This window comes from Salvelinus namaycush, chromosome 22 (genome assembly GCF_016432855.1).
Source record: "Salvelinus namaycush isolate Seneca chromosome 22, SaNama_1.0, whole genome shotgun sequence".
In the NCBI taxonomy this organism is placed as follows: Eukaryota; Metazoa; Chordata; class Actinopteri; order Salmoniformes; family Salmonidae; genus Salvelinus; species Salvelinus namaycush.
The window spans coordinates 3,543,139-3,557,416 of NC_052328.1; the positions used below are offsets into that span (position 1 = coordinate 3,543,139).

The 14,278-nt window shown below is 39.7% G+C and overlaps 1 protein-coding gene across 1 annotated transcript in view; it reads right to left on the reverse strand.

Annotated features, from left to right (window-relative positions):
• LOC120017357 (cadherin-23-like) overlaps positions 1-14,278 on the reverse strand; it is a 659,988-nt gene that overhangs the window by 19,227 nt on the left and 626,483 nt on the right. The window contains exons 49-50 of the mRNA XM_038960107.1: positions 4,226-4,395; positions 3,479-3,616 (exon numbers count right to left, since the gene is read on the reverse strand). Of these exons, the coding sequence (XP_038816035.1) occupies positions 3,479-3,616; positions 4,226-4,395 (308 nt within the window). The remainder of the gene's footprint in view (positions 1-3,478; positions 3,617-4,225; positions 4,396-14,278) is intronic.

The following is a 14,278-nucleotide window of genomic DNA, read 5'->3' on the forward strand; positions in this document are numbered from 1 at the left end:
CTGTTTGGGTATTGGTTAGACTACAATTAGGGTGTGGAAATGTTAGGATTATTTGGCTCTTAGTACTGTAGCCTACTCCAGACCGGTCACGTTGTACAGCTCCATATTTTCCCTGAGGGTTTCGTTTTTAATTTTTCTTGGAATAGTAACACCATAATATTAATACAATTATTTAAGCTAAATTTCTTAAAATCAATCCCATATACTTTGTTCTTCCAAAAAAGGTTTTAAATTCTCTAGTACAGCCAATATTAAAGACTGTCAAATGCTTCTCAAAGATGCCCTCTGGTGGTCAAACTAGCACTAACTAGCATTAATGGCAACAATGGCTGACACTTAAATAACGTGCCATAGAATTCTGTGGAAGCCGGCAAGGTGTGCTGCAGTATGACACAACTTGTACAGGAAGAACCACTGTAGGATCAGCCTCCCCTCCCCCAGTCATAACCTTAAAGGGTAGGAAGCAGTTTTGAGTTTTTACTCTCCAAAGGAACAACACAGTGTGGTCAAAGACTTAGTAACTTAGTTGTAGTCACGATCTGCTTACCTATAACTACAAACATAGTTATATATTTTTTACATATTTTACATATTTTTTACATATTTGTTAACCTATTTCTAGATATCTTCTAAACTACCCACAATGCAATATTTCTCTACATCATATGGATAATCTACTCTGCGTTAGCTAGCTCAGGTTAGTTAGCCACTAGCCATGGAGATCGAGTGTTGGCAATGGTGAGCTACAATCCACCGATCACGAGGAGGTGTGTAAACATATTCCTCACACAAGGGGTCCGCATGATCTCTGTGAAGTAGGCTAGAGTTTTTCAACCTTGGCTTAGTACTAGCGAGCTACAGTAGCTGACTGACTGTCCTGTTGTGATCATCTCCATTTGCCTGGAGCCTTCCTCCAATCGCAGTCTTATTGTTGACTCTTCCCTCCCCTCTTCTCCTTTGCCCAATGCCGCCTCTGGATTATTGCCTCCGGAATGTATCTACTTTGGATTTAACCTACTATATCGCTATTGGATTAGCTGACTCTCAAACAGTATAGAGCCGAAAGAAGAAAAAAATGTTCACTGTCCTAATAAGTATGGAGGGCACTGTAACTAACTTTAGCTGGCTGGTTTTCTGGCTAAGATAACTGCATATACCGGTAACATTATTTGATGGTTAGATGGTGTTATATATTTAATGTAATAATAATAATCATAATAATTTTTTACAATTTCTATAGCGCTTTTAATAGAATCTCAAAGCATTTCAAAATCAAAAAACAAACAAGCAATGTAGCATGACAGGCCAACCAATAGAGGCCAAGCATTTGAAAGCTGCATCCTCCGAAGATGTAAAGGGACAGTTAATGGCTTGAGCTGAGAGAGCTGGTCAGACGATGGTAGATGATGGTGATGGAGTCTGCTGATGGTCTTGTATATGGCAAGTCTAAGAACCAGCCTGACTTATAGCCACTGGACTTCTCCAATCCCACTCTGCGTAGCACCCACTTGGGTGATGCCTAAGCAGCTCTTGGCGCCAGAAAGCTCAATACTAGGCCCAGTACGATAACAGTATCGCAAAAATGAAAACAGGAGGCAGACCAAACTATTTGGTCCTTTAAAAACCTGCTGTATGTAAAATAGTATGTGCTATAGGTTAGTAAATAAATAAATGTGACTCTGGATGACAACATAATGATTTTTAATTTCAACATTAGGGCTGTTTTCCTAAAAATGTTAAATCAGCTTCATGTTTTGTTTTCTTGCCACAATACTAACGAGTATCGCAATACTGGTATCGTCCCAGCCCTTGTGCAAATGATTTGGTTTAATTTGAAGTTATACATTTGAAGTCATTTCTGTTGGAGTTTACATTATAGGGAATAGGCTGGCTTGCCGGGTCCTCCATATAATGTCACACCCGCAAAAACATTTTCCGGCATGTTACATGTGGTTACATTTATACTACCTACCATTAGTGGAAATGCAAAACTGCACAAGATCAGTGTCTAAGGGCAACTACACCAGACTCCAATGAAATGCGGAAGACTGACAGGAGTCAAAACAGCAGAGATAGAACATTTAGGCAGAAAAAAACGAACTCTTTGACAAAAGTTAATCGCCCTTACAAGAATGTAATGTCTGTTTCATGTCAGAAATAATGTACATAATTGTGACACTGAAGTGATCAATGCATACCTCTAGATTAAGGACGTTTCATTATGCACTAGCTTGTACCCAAGGAGCTCTGCGGTAAAGGGATAGTTCACTAATATGAGGTAAAAGGCAGCATCATCATCACAATTTCTGCTCTGTGGTGAGAGTGCTCCATCTTAAAAAACCTGACCATTTTGGGGGACTGTATTAACAGTGGACTAATGAACAACACACCAAAAGAGTAAAGTGATCCTTAAAAAGCTATTATTCCAACCGCAACCTTGGACTCGAGTCTCCTCCTTTACCTCAACAAAGTCCCCTTGTATCTGAAAATGTCTTTCTTCTTAGGCTAGTAAGATGTATCATTCCAGGTCCCATATTCCACATTTAAGTGCAATTTCGATGATCAGGCAACATACACTGGGTGTACAAAACATTAGGAACGCCTGCTCTTTCCATGACATAGACTGACCAGGTGAATCCAGGTGACAGCTATGATCCCTTATTGATGTCACCTGTTAAGACCACTTCAATCAGTGTGGATGAAGTGGAGGAGACAGGTTAAAGAAGGATTTGTAAGCCTCAAGACCATTGAGACATGGGATTGTGTATGTGTGACATTCAGAGGGTGAATGGGCAAGACAAAAGATTTAAGTGTAGGTGCCAGGCGCACCAGTTTGAGTGTGTCAAGAACTGCAACGCTGCTGTGTTTCAACAGTTTCCCGTGTGTATCAAGAATGGTCCACCACCCAAAGGACATCCAGCCAACTTGACACAGCTGTGGGAAGCATTGGAGTCAAAATGGGCCAGCATCCCTGTGGAACGCTTTCGACACCGTGTAGAGTCCATGCCCCAATGGATTGAAGCTGTTCTAAGGGAAAAAGGGGGTGCAACTCAATATTAGGAAGGGGTTTGTTCCTAATGTTTTGTACATTCAATGTAGATGAGTCTGTTCTTTTTCTTTGAAAGAGTACAAAATAGAGTGAAAACAAAAGAGGGGAGCGAGTGCGTGTGTGTGTGTGTCTGTGTTTGTGTGTATGTATGTGTGTTTGTGCGTAAGTGCTTGGATTGGGCAGGTGCACACCGGTAGCTAGTACTAGCACATTGAGTTTTATACTGCTCGAGGACCATCAACCCCTACAGAATATTGGCTAAAAAGTTCCAGCTCCTAAATATAAACAGTACCAGCACCCAAAAATGAGTGCCTGCACCAATTTGTGAAGTTCAGTGATACGTGAAGTAAAAATAAGTCCACTTCAAGCACTGCAAAGTGTGTGTGTGTGTGTGTTTCTTCACGTGTTAAAACATGTTAAGGAACTCACAGTGGAGGGAGTGATGCCAAACTTGCCCTCTCCGTCTACCAGGCCGTACTCGATGGCAGAGAAGAGGCCCGAATCTGCATCTGTGGCACTGACTGTCACTATGACCGTGCCCAAGTCAACATCCTCAAACACTGGCTTCTGCAAAGGGACAGCATGACACAACAACATCAGCATACACACAGACAAGCACAAACTCAGACCATCACAATAGAAATGATATCAAGTGAGTACTATTAAAGGTGTCCGCATGCATCCCACCCGAAATAGTTTGTGCATATATAATGACCCAAAAAATTGACGTTTTTGTTTGTTTTGGTCTTCTGCAAGTGTTTTTTCGGCAGATCGTGCACACACATTTTTTCTCGAGGAAAGCCGAAGTCGGTAGCCAACGTCTATGCCCCTTTGTTGGTGATTGGTCAACAGTAGGGATTGTTCAATGAAGTGTCATTCAACAAGAAACAAATCGTTTTCATGCAACATTTTTTATTTGACAAATACTGCACCAAACATCTTACATGTAAAATTGAGCGACTAAGATCTTCTTGGGAAAAACGTAGACATTTATGACATATTTCTTGAGTTATCTTTTTTTTTCTCAAGTGAATGTCTTTTAATAAGGTAGTATGTGAGAACACTCGTTCAGTTCGCCTAGCCGAGTTCGACTAGGTGCCAGCTGAACCGAAGTGTGCTGACGCCTTAAGGGTGACGCCCTTTGCAGTGTATGTTATGAACTAGTATTTTTGGTACCTGGTAAGAGGGTTGTGTAAAGATGGGCTTGTTATCATTGATGTCTACTATACGCAGGTAGACAGGAAGCTCAGCCACTCTGGGTGGACTGCCGTGGTCCTGAGCTCTCACTGTGAAGTTCAGCCACTGCACCTGCTCAAAGTCCACTGTCCGGTTGGCTACGATCTTACCTGCACAACAACAAAATGGTTACCAGCACACTTCTCATCATACACATACTAATTATAGGGGAGAACGGGTTGGTTGTCTTACAGGTTGGTTGTCACAGTGCTTATTACTCAAAATCCAGAAGGGGCTGTGTAATAATTGAATTTCAAGATAAAAATGTTTGTCCTCTATAGGAGAGTTCATCCATGTGGTCAATTCAGGACAGGATCTACAAATATTGAGGTGAGAGGAATATTTGCATTTTTCAAGGGTGAAAGAATATAATCATATGCTTCTTATTTCTTTCATAAATAGCTAGCATCCATAAACAATTACCTTATTGAAAAGAGGAAAGGAAGAGCTTTATTTAAATGTGTATTTTTTTTCCATAGATCAAGTCATGCGGTAACTAGCATCTTAATTAGCATTGGGGGGTGTTTAGGGATGGTTGTCACATTCGCCCTGTTTCCACCGGCACTTAAATTTAGGGCCAAATTCCAGCTGACTCTAATCTAAATCGCAAATTCGAGCCCGGTCAGGGTAAACTTGGGCTAGCGTAGCCCATTTTCACAACTTGTGCTAGTTCGATTAGGATTCGGCTGGTGACGCCATTATTACACTACCGTTCAAAAGTTTTCTGTCACTTAGAAATGTCCTTGTTTTTGAAAGAAAAGCAATTTTTTTGTCCATTAAAATAACATCAAATTCATCAGAAATACAGTGTAGACATTGTTAATGTTGCAAATGACTATTGTAGCTGGAAACTGCATATTTTTTTATGGAATATCTACATAGGCGTACAGAGGCCCATTATCAGCAACCATCATTCCTGTGTTCCAATGGCACGTTGTGCTAGCTAATCCAAGTTTATCATTTTAAAAGGCTAATTGATAGTACCCGCAAAACACCAGTCTCAACATCAACAGTGAAGAGGCGACACCGGGATGTCCCTAGAATTTCTAAGCAAACAGCTGGAGGCAGGGCTTTCTCCTATAGAGCTCAATTTTTATGGAATGGTTTGCCTATCCATGTGAGAGATGCAAACTCGGTCTCGACCTTTAAGTCATTACTGAAGACTCATCTATTCAGTAGGTACTATGATTGAGTGTAGTCTGGCCCTGGGGTGAGAAGGTGAACGGCAAGGCACTAGAGCGACAAACCGTCTTTGATGTCTCTGCTTGGCCGGCTCTCCTCTCTCCACTGGGATTCTCTGCCTCTGACCCTGTTATGGGTGCTGTGGTGGAGAAGATTGTTGTGGGCTATGCTCGGCCTTATCTCAGGGTAGTAAGTTGGTGGTCTGTTGATATCCCTCTAGTGGTGTGGGTGCTGTGCTTTGGCAAAGTGGGTGGTTTTATCCTGCCTGGTTGGCCGTGTCTGGGGGTATCGTCGGACGGGGCCACAGTGTCCCCTGACCCACCCCTGTTACAGTCTCCAGTATCTATGCTGCAATAGTCTATGTGCCGGGGGGGGGGGGGGGGGGGGGGCTAGGTTCAGTCTGTTATATCTGGTGTAATTCTCCTGTATTATCTGGTGTCCTGTGTAAATTTAAGTATGCTCCCTCTAATTCTCTCTCCCTCCCCTCCCGGAGGACCTGAGCCCTAATCTTGCCTTAGGACTACCTGGCCTGATGACTCCTGGCTGTCCCCAGTCCACCTGGTCATGCTGCTGCTCCAGTTTCAACTGTTCTGCCTGCGGCTAGGGAACCCTGACCTATTCATCGGACGTAGTATCTTGTCCTGGACCTGCTGTTTTTGACTCTACCGCACCGGCTGTCTCGACCTCTGAATGCTCGGCTATCAAAAGCCAAATTACATTTACTCCTGACGTACTGACCTGCTGCACCCTATACAACCACTTATTATTATTTGACCCTGCTGGTCATCTATGGACATCTTGAAGAACAATCTGGCCATGTACTCTTATAATCTCCACCCGGCACAGCCAGAAAAGGACTGGCCACCCCTCAGAGCCTGGTTCCTCTCTAGGTTTCTTCCTAGGTTCCAGCCATTCTAGGGAGTATTCCTAGCCTGCTCTTTGGGGTTTTAGGCTGGGTTTCTACATAGCACTTTGTGACATCTGCTGACGTAAAAAGGGCTTTATAAATACATTTGAATGATTGAATGATATTCCATGAAAATATTACATTCCAATTAATATTTTTTTATGAATTAAAAACAACTATTGAAATCCTTTTGCTCCTGAATGTCATTGTAAATACTGCTGGGATTTAAAATCTTGCATTTTTCAAATCATATTCACTGCAATTGTACATAATGGATTGTATGGAAAAGGAACGACAAAGAGAGAACTAAGGAAATGAATGTGCAGGTGAGTTAAAAAGAGGGAATTTATATAAAATCTCCTCATAGTGTGGATGTTAATGTGCAACACCATTTTGCCCCATATTTAATTTAAATAATTAAAATAAGACAACGAGACTTAGAATGACTTACTAAAAATTGTCTAAATAAAATGGATGCCAGTTACCCCGGTACTTAAAAAAAAAAAGTGTAAACTGTTGCCATTTATTTCTCTTTATAGTTTATTCACCTAAGCATGACCTTTATCCACATACAATTTTTTTTCCCAAATGTTGCTTTTTTGTGTCAGCAATTAGACATTATTCTTAGGGGGGGGGGGCTAGGGTACCCCCTAGTACTCTACTTTTGTTTGTTTTATTAAGCATTGATATGAACATTTGAGTAGAGTAAGAACTGCAATGTCAAAGCAAATATTCAACAATGTTGAATTTATTTCTACACATTTATTTGTATAATGTTAGATAGAAATACTGTTCAGTAAATAAAGGCTTTCCTTTTTTTCAAATAAAGGCTTGACTTTTTCAAAAACGTTGTATATTGGTTCATTTGTTGCTGAAAAACGAATGGCAAACACTGTGACAACCAACCCCATACTGTGTGACAACCAACCTCGGACAGAGTGTGTTTAATGGCTCCGTGTTGGAATAAGATATGAGGATAACAAATGGTCCCCATTTCAACCGAAGACCTTGTTTTTTCTCCTAACAGTGAAAATAAGATATACTGGTGCTGAGAAATACATGAATTTGTAAAAAGTGTGACAACTGGGGTTAGTCAGGTCTACAGTACAGTATGCGGCCCGGGCCGGCACACTGTGCCAATATCCTCCAAACACAGGCTTTGAGCGCATTATCACTTTTATACAATGGGTTACCAACATATTCAAATAATTATTGACATGTTTTAATTTTAAACCTTATTTTGATGAATTTATTCATACTATTTCATCCTTCCAGACATAGTCCTGACACAATTCTAGGGTTGCTACCCAAGCTGACTGGTCATTCGTTCTATCGGTTTTGGTTGCCAGTCCCAGTCGTTCAGTCTTTTTGTTCTGTATCTATGAAAGAGACCCAGTTGTTCGTTCTAAATGTTCCATTGCCATACTGGCTGAATAACAGCAAAGTAGCTGCATTTGTATTTGTTTAAACTGTTTTCTAATTACATTTATTTGGGATACATCCATAACAATGAGCTAATGAGGTGCAATTTCGCCTGGCATAGGACATTTGCTCTCTCGTCAGGACACTGTTGTTCAACAGCACAGCTAACACAATCACTTCAAGCTGAAGCTGGAAAGACTGCAAACTAGCTGCACTTTGTTTCATTTGACCTTTTTTCTTTGTATATTATCCATTAAAATGGTGATTCCTGATTTCAACTGGCTGAGAAAACGCTGCTTGTCTGTCTCGTCCCGACTCCCGACACGTTCATTACTATGGGACAGCTGGATATCAAATTTGAATATTGAAACAATGTCATAAAGGTCAAAGAGACAGACAGCAAGGTTTATACAAACGTCCACTGTTGAAACCTAAATGTTAGTGTAAAAGAAATGTGAGAAAATGTCTAGATGCTTTTTATAGTAGAGATCAAATGTATAAATTGCCTGGCTGGGCTGATGAGACAGTGGATTGCGAAATCAAACGGGACAGAGTAAATAGGCATTTTTAACATCATAGATTTAGCCGGTGGTAACTTGTGGACTAGATACAGGCTGGAATGCGATTTTAACCAATCAACATTCAGGATTAGACCCACCCATTGTATTGTATAATATGCTACATCGAAAAATGTCATAATTTTTGTCATGGCAAGTTGGTAGAATGTTTGCATTTAGAATGTTTGGTTGATTATTTGTAAATTAGCTTCAATACCCAGCGAATAATTTCTAGAAGGAATCAAATTGAATAGCGTGACAAATCTGGTTGCATTTCTGTGAATTTCAAATCTGCCATTGTTTGTGGGTTCAATGTAAAACTGATTTGACATGATACACAGTAGCTACATCTATAGACCATATATCAGTGTTCCTTTTTCTGTAAAGTGTATTGTGACAGGATTCTCTATCTATGGCTACATCTAGAGCTATGTATTTAGAGAGTTGGGACATTGAGGTTTCTGCATTACGATGCATTTACATGACACTACAAAATTATATGGCAGCAATGTTAGCACCACATTAACATTACATGGGGAATATTTGAACAATCCTATGTAACTGAATGTCTACAATTAGAAGAATATTATTAATTCTAAAAGTTGGTGTAACTGTCTAAACTATACCCATTAAGCCTAAAAGCGCTAACGTAGTTATAACCACTGAAGTACATGGTTTTAATTCCCCCAAATACACATATATTTGAACATTCTCACACATTTAGGGTCAAATTTGAGCTTTTAAAATACAAGTTTATGCATGTTTTGAACAGTTGAACTTATCATGAAAATGTTTCTGTTATTTATTTAAAGTGTTTCTGTGATACTGAGAAATTGGCGAATTAGCTAATCTGACATACCAGTGAGACCAAAAATGAAAGATGAGACTCTCTTGTATATGGAGACATTGACTGGAAGCTACAAATGTATTCAAATATATTAGTTATTGTTTAGTCATAGTGGCTGTCAACCCCAAATCTATATATTTTCAGGGTACATACAGTGTCTTGCAAAATTATTCATCCCCCTTGGCGTTTTTCCTATTTTGTTGCATTACAACCTGTAATTTAAATGGATTTTTATTTGGATTTCATGTAACGGAGATACACAAAACAGTCCAAATTGGTGAAGTGAAATGAAAGAAATAACAAAAAAGAATCAAATTAAAAATGAAAAAAACGGAAAAGTGGTTAGTGCATATGTATTTACCCTCTTTACTATGAAGCCCCTAAAAAAGATCTGGTGCAACCAATTACCTTCAGAAGTCACATAATTAGTTAAATAAAGTCCACCTGTGTGCAATCTAAGTGTCACATGATCTGTCACATGATCCCAGTATATATACACCTGTACACCTGTTCTGAAAGGCCCCAGAGTCTGCAACACCACTAAGCAAGGGGCACCACCAAGCAAGCGGCACCATGAAGACCAAGGAGCTCTCCAAACAGGTCAGGGACAAAGTTGTGGAGAAGTACAGATCGGGGTTGGGTTATAAAAAAATATCAGAAACTTTGAACATCCCATGGAGCACCATTACATCCATTATAAAAAGGTGGAAAGAATATTGAAACGACAACAAACCTGCCAAGAGAGGGCCGACCAGGCAAGGAGGGCAATAATCAGAGAGGCAACAAAGAGACCAGAGATAACCCTGAAAGGGGCTGCAAAGCTTCACAGTGGAAATTGGAGTATCTGTCCATAGGACCACTTTAAGCCGTACACTCCACAGAGCTGGGCTTTATGGAAGAGTGTCCAGAAAGAAAGCCATTGCTTAAAGAAAAGATAAAGCAAACATGTTTGGTGTTCACCAAAAGGCATGTGGGAGACTCCACAAACATATCGAAGAAGTTACTCTGGTCAGACGAGACTAAAATTGAGCTTTTTGGCCATCAAGGAAAACGCTATGTCTGGCGCAAACCCAACACCTCTCATCACCCCGAGAACACCATGCTGTGGGGATGTTTTTCATTGGCAGGGACTGGGAAACTGATCAGAATTTAAGGAATGATGGGCTAAATACAGGGAAATTCTTGAGGGAAACGTGTTTCAGTCTTCCAGAGATTTGAGACTGGGAAGGAGGTTCACCTTCCAGCAGGACAATTACCCTAAGCATAGTGCTAAAGCAACACTCGAGTGGTTTAAGGGGAAACATTTAAATGTCTTGGAATGGCCTAGTCAAAGCCCAGACCTCAATCCAATTGAGAATCTGTGGTATGACTTAAAGATTGCTGTACACCAGCGGAACCCATCCAACTTGATGGAGCTGGAGCAGTTTGTCCTTGAAGAATGGGCAAAAATCCCAGTGGCTAGATGTGCCAAGCTTATAGAGACACACCCCAAGAGACTTGCAGCTGTAATTGCTGCAAAAGGTGGCTCTACAAAGTATTGACTTTGGGGGGGTGAACAGATATATACGCTCAAGTTTTCAGTTTGTTTTGTCTTATTTCTTGTTTGTTTCACAAAAAAATATATTTTGCATCTTCAAAGTGGTAGGCATGTTGTGTAAATCAAATGATACAAACCCCCCAAAAATCAATTTTAATTCCAGGCTGTAAGGCAACAAAATAGGAAAAAGGCCAAGGGGGGTGAATACTTAAAAATATATATATTTTTATTTATTTATTTTCTGTACCAAATTTTGTTGAGTCAACATTTTCAGTTTAAAGATTATACTTCACCACTAGCATGTAAAAAAGCGATTATATTGCATTTCTCCGTAATAACACAGAAATCATATTCAATTGTTGTGTTTTCTTGTCGGTAAGTAGCTGCTTGAAAAAGTCCAACAATTTCTGATGGATCAAAAAAATTGTCAAAATTGACCCCTGTTGACATTTTTGGGGTTAATTTGACCCTTTTCATTGTCATGGCAATTCTGAATCATACAAATACTAAAATCAACCAAACCAAAGTTGGTGGAATGTTTGAATTTAGAATGTTTGGTTGAATGGAGAGACAGTGTTGATATCAACATTTTAACAAGCAACTTTAGTAGCATTTCGAATGTTTGAATGTTTTGTTAATAAGCACCGACGCAGATTTGGAACTCAGTTTGGTGGCAACAATCCCAATACTTTTTTAAAAATGAGCTTCTACACACAATTTCACAAGTCCGTCCGTACCATGGATGGTACAGGGACATCAGTATCATTCTGCATTATCATCAAATATCATCATCAATGGTAAGAATCAAATAATGTATTTAAAATGATAATGGCTTATTTAATTTTGTTTCATGTGCACTATGGCAGCTAAAAGCAGAATTGCAGTAACACATACAAGAAACACATTTAAATTAATAAAATGAGATACAACAAATTGAACAAAATCAAAAAGTCTTGGAGTTACAGTGCATTCGGAAAATAATCAGACCCCTTGACTTTTTCCACATTATTCAACCTTATTCTAAAATGGATAAAATAAAATAAAAATCTCATCAATCTACACACAATAACCCATAATGACAAAGCGAAAACAGGTTTTTAGAAATGTATTAAAAATAAAATAATTACATAAGTATTCAGACCCTTTGCTATGAGACTCGAAATTGAGCTCAGATGCATCCTGTTTCCATTGATCATCATTGAGATGTTTCTACAACTTGATTGGAGTCCACCTGTTGTAAATTCAATTGATTGGACATGATTTTGAAAGGTACACACCTGTCTATTTAAGGTCCCACAGTTGACAGTGCAGGTCAGAGAACCAAGCAATGTCCGTGGAGCTCCGAGACAGGAATTGTCCATGGAGCTCCGAGACAGGATTGTGTCGAGGCACAGATCTGGGGAAAGGTACCAAAACATTTCTGCAGCATTGAAGGTCCCCAAGAAAACAATGTCCTCCATCATTCTTAAATGGAAGAAGTTTGGAACAACCAAGACTCTTCCTAAAATTGTCTGCCCAGCCAAACTGAGCAATCGGAGGAGAAGGGCTTGGTCAGGGAGGTAACCAAGAACCCTATGACAGAGCTCCAGAAGTCCTCTGTGGAGATGGGAGAACCTTCCAGATGGACAACTATCTCTGCAGCACTCCAACAATCAGGCCTTTATGGTAGAGTGGCTAGATGGAAGCCACTCCTCAATTAAAAAGGCACATGACAGCCCGCTTGGAGTTTGCAAAAAGGCACCTAAAGGACTCTCAGACCATGAGAAACAAGATTCTCTGTTCTGATGAAACCAAGATTAAACTCTTTGGCCTGAATGCCAAGCGTCACATCTGGAGGAAACCTGGAACTATCCCTACGGTGAAGCATGGTGGTGGCAGCATCATGCTGTGGGGATGTTTTTCATAAACAGGGACTGAGAGACTAGTCAGGATCGAGGGAAAGATGAATGGAGCAAAGTACAGAGAAATCCTTGATGAAAACCTGCTCTAGAGCGCTCAGGACCTCAGACTGGGGTGAAGGTTCACCTTCCAACAGGACAACGACCTTAAGCACACAGCCAAGACAATGCAGGAGTGGCCTCAAGACAAGTCTCTGAATGTCCTTCAGAGGCCCACCCAGAGCCTGGACTTGAACCCGATCAAACATCTCTGGAGAGAAGTGAAACTGTGCAGCGACGCTCCCCATCCAACCTGACAGAGCTTGAAAGGATCTGCAAAGAGGAATGGGAGAAACTCCCCAAATACAGTTGTGTTAAGCTTGTAGTATACCCAAGAAGCCTCAAAGCTGTAATCACTGTCAAAGGTACTTCAAGAAAGTACTGAGTAAAGGGCCTGAATACTTATGTTTTTTATTTTTAATACATTCTCCCCCCAGAAATGTAATTGTCATTATGGGATTGATGAGGAAAATAAACAATTTGATATATTTTAAAATAAGGCTGTAACGTAACAAAATGTGGAAAAAGTCAAGGGGTCTGAATACTTTCTTAATGTACTGCCGAACAGTCTAAGCGATAGAGGGAGGAGGATTCTCACCAGGATTTGGTTCATTGCACATTTTCTAGTATTTTTTTTAACATTCCATGTTTACAACGCATTTAGTTACATCGAGAACTGGTTTAATGTATGACTTTAGGTCAGGCTGTGGCGGTCATCAAATTTTGTCAGCTCGTAACTGTCATGCAAATAACTGCCAGTCTCTCGGTAATTGACCGTTAGTTAACATAAACATGTTTTGCATCTCCGGGCTTTCACGCATAGCCAACAAGACATTAATGGGGACCTTTGGAACATCTACATTTTAAAAAGTCTAATAAATCTATTTAATATAACCAACACCATCATAATAAATCCATTATTTATTTCAGGCAGTTTTAAAGAAACAGTATATGAAGAAAATGTAAACTATTTCAGAAGAATAGAATAGCATATTTTGAGTCGTCCTTATTTTAGGCCCTGATCTGGCTAGGACATATGGCTGTGGGCTACACTAGTTAATTTAGCAGACAAGATTTGCCATTTCCGTGGCAATATTTAAAATTATTTTATAGTAGAATAAAAAACATGAACTGTCGCACACCCAGAAAAATTAGTTTGTGTGGAATTGCTGACTAACGGCGAATAAACTATAAACTATCAAAATAAAGAGAGTCGCACACTCCATATATAAACTCCCAGTAATTTATTGGGTATTTACCAATGTTTTGGCATCACTGTGCTACCCAATAAATTACTGGAAGTTTAAATTATTTTACAGTAACAACAATACAATTGAACATAGCTGAATAAAATAGAAAGGATCTTTTTTCCAAACGATTTCCAGAGGGAGTGCGCACATGCGGCTATTGTTTTGAGAGGTTAATAACGTGATCATTTGAAACGGGTCCTCCTTTAAGCTTAATTTAGATTTATTTATGTAACTTCAGTTGTGATACAAAGCTTAAACTATATGTTTTGATTTGTAATACATTCTAAGTCTGCATGATGCGACTAATGATGATCTGAAAAAAGTTGCATGAAAAGCATGCCCTCTGCTCTGTTT